At 36.0% G+C, this 2,509-nt stretch overlaps 1 protein-coding gene across 1 annotated transcript; it reads right to left on the reverse strand.

The window, feature by feature from the left end:
- Positions 1-1,345: 1,345 nt before the first annotated feature.
- On the reverse strand, positions 1,346-2,302 carry LOC131831272 (olfactory receptor 2T27-like). Its single transcript, XM_059173416.1, has one exon. It carries the CDS (start codon positions 2,300-2,302, stop codon positions 1,346-1,348), a length of 957 nt encoding a protein of 318 aa, XP_059029399.1.
- Positions 2,303-2,509: the final 207 nt, after the last annotated feature.

Genomic DNA, 2,509 nt, shown 5'->3' on the forward strand with positions numbered 1-2,509 from the left:
CAAGTAATTTATAGTAATCATTTATTTGAATATCCTAAAACTTTGTTACTTATCCATTTTGTATATCAAAACATTTATTTCATAAAATTCTCAACATTTCTCAGATTTAAAAATAAATAATCTTTATTTCCCCTCTAGAGATTTAGGAATGACTTATGGATACATCTAATTTTCAGTTTTTTCCCAGGTATGTTTCTTATCTTCACTTCACTTTCTGGATGTTAAATAACAGTGTCTAAATAATTTTACATTGTGCTACTTCAGTCACCAAACCAAGATAATTAAAATATTATGACTATATTGGTAAATTATTAAATACTTTAGGTTCAATAGCAGTGCATTTTTGTTTATATTGTCAGATGTTAAGACAAGACTACTTCCAAATTTACAGAATCAGCTACATTCACTCTGTTTTCCCTTCTGCTAAAATGTGAATATTTATTCCTTTAACATTAAATGGCAAAAAGTCACTAGAATGTTTAAAATATCAAATTAATTGCAGTAATATAAGGCTGAAAATAATTAGTTCCATGACCTAATATAATTATGAATTATTAAGAGTTGAAACTAAATAACAACAACAAAAATTATTGTCTTCATATAGATTCTTTTTGATGATTGGGACAATTTCATAAAGTATTTGAAATTTTAAGTAGAATAAAGTATGTAAAATAGAATAATTTAATTGGCTTTTTGTTTAGGCCTATAATCTAGCCTCTTCTTTTAAAAGATTAAAAACCAAGAACTCAGTTTAATTCTTATCTTCATTTACAGATCTTTAGAATATGAAACATCCATGGACTTTCTGTGGTGATTGGCCTATTTCAAGGACTGAAATGGATAGATTTTCCCTTTGTAGTTAAAAAAACTATAATTAATTCAGTTCTTCTTCTTTTTCTTCTTCTTCTTTCTTCTTCTTCTCCTTCTTCTTCTCCTTCTTCTTCTTCTTCTTCTTCTTCTTCTTCTTCTTCTTCTTCTTCTTCTTCTTCTTCTTCTTAGTGAAACTTCATTATCATTATGATCACTACTTCCACCACCTTAAGTATGAGCACTTCAACTACATCATCAACATATTTACTACCACTATCATCACTACTATCATGATCAATCATCACCAAATCTGGGTGCCTAACTCTTGAAGGTTCACAATATGAGAGCGAAGTCTAACACTTTCAAGGAAACATGAAGAAGATAAGCATGTTTCACCAGGTTTTTGTGTATATGGACAGAATCCATAAAGACAGTAGTCCCATTGCAATTTTAAGCCTGTAAATACCAAAACTGAGACCTGAATATCTAAGTAGGGCTTATTTTGACTGAAAGAGAGGTAGGTAGTAATTGGCATTCATCTTACATTTGTGGTGTAATTTGAGGTTAGGCAGCGTCCCAACACGTTTTTCAGAGCTCCCACCACCTCCTTGTTCCTCAGACTATATATGAGGGGGTTCATCATGGGGGTGAGGATGGCACCAAGCATAAAGAGAATCTGGTCCAGCTTCGGACTGTGATAAGAAGTAGGCCTCATGTAGACCAGCATGGCTGGACCAAAGTATAGGCTCACCACAGTCAAGTGGGAGGAACAGGTGGCCAGAGCTTTATTCCTGCCCTCCACAGAGTTCATGCGGAGGACAGCAAGGAAGATGAGAGCATAAGAGGACAGGATAAAGGACAAAGGAATGAGGAGCACCACAATACTCGTCATCACTACAGCCTTCTCATAAGCAGAGATGTCCTCACAGGCCAATTTTAGGATGGCCATGACCTCACAGAGGAAATGGGAAATCTCTCTAGAACCACAGATGGGGAAATGCATAGCATATGCTGTGTGCATGAGTGATATAAGTGCACCTCCAGTCCATGAAATGAAAGCCATCTGCAGACACACTTTCTGACTCATGATCAGGGTGTATCTCAAAGGGTTGCAAATGGCCACATAACGGTCAAAAGCCATGAGGGTGATGAGGATACACTCAGCAATTCCTAGAGTCAGGAAGAAAAAGATCTGAGTTCCACAGGCCACCTGTGATATACTTCTCTTCCCTGAGAAGAAGTCAGTTGCCATCTTTGGTACAGTGCTAGAGATTAATGTCAGATCCATAAGGGCCAGTTGGCTGAGGAGAAAGTACATGGGTGTGTGGAGGTGAGAATCCACCCAAATCAGGAATATAAGGATGGAATTTGTGGTTACAGCCACAGTGTAGATCAGAAGAATTGCAGAGACAAGGACGTTGATATGTTTTATACCAGGGAAGAGACCCAAGAGGATAAAGTCCATATTTGAAGACTCATTTCTTTTATCCATGTTTCTGTCTTGTTAGAAGTAATCAACCCTGGGAACAAGCCGGATTTAAAGAAATCACAAAAATATGTTAGATTCTGTTCTCTAAGCTCTTTCATTTCTTTCATTTCTTACCATTATCAGCAGCAGCAGGTTGTGATTTTTTTTTTTAATTTTCAGCATAACTGTGGTATTTCTGCAAATGACAACATTTTAGCCAATTTCATGGCT

This window comes from Mustela lutreola, chromosome 5 (genome assembly GCF_030435805.1).
Source record: "Mustela lutreola isolate mMusLut2 chromosome 5, mMusLut2.pri, whole genome shotgun sequence".
NCBI lineage: Eukaryota > Metazoa > Chordata > Mammalia > Carnivora > Mustelidae > Mustela > Mustela lutreola.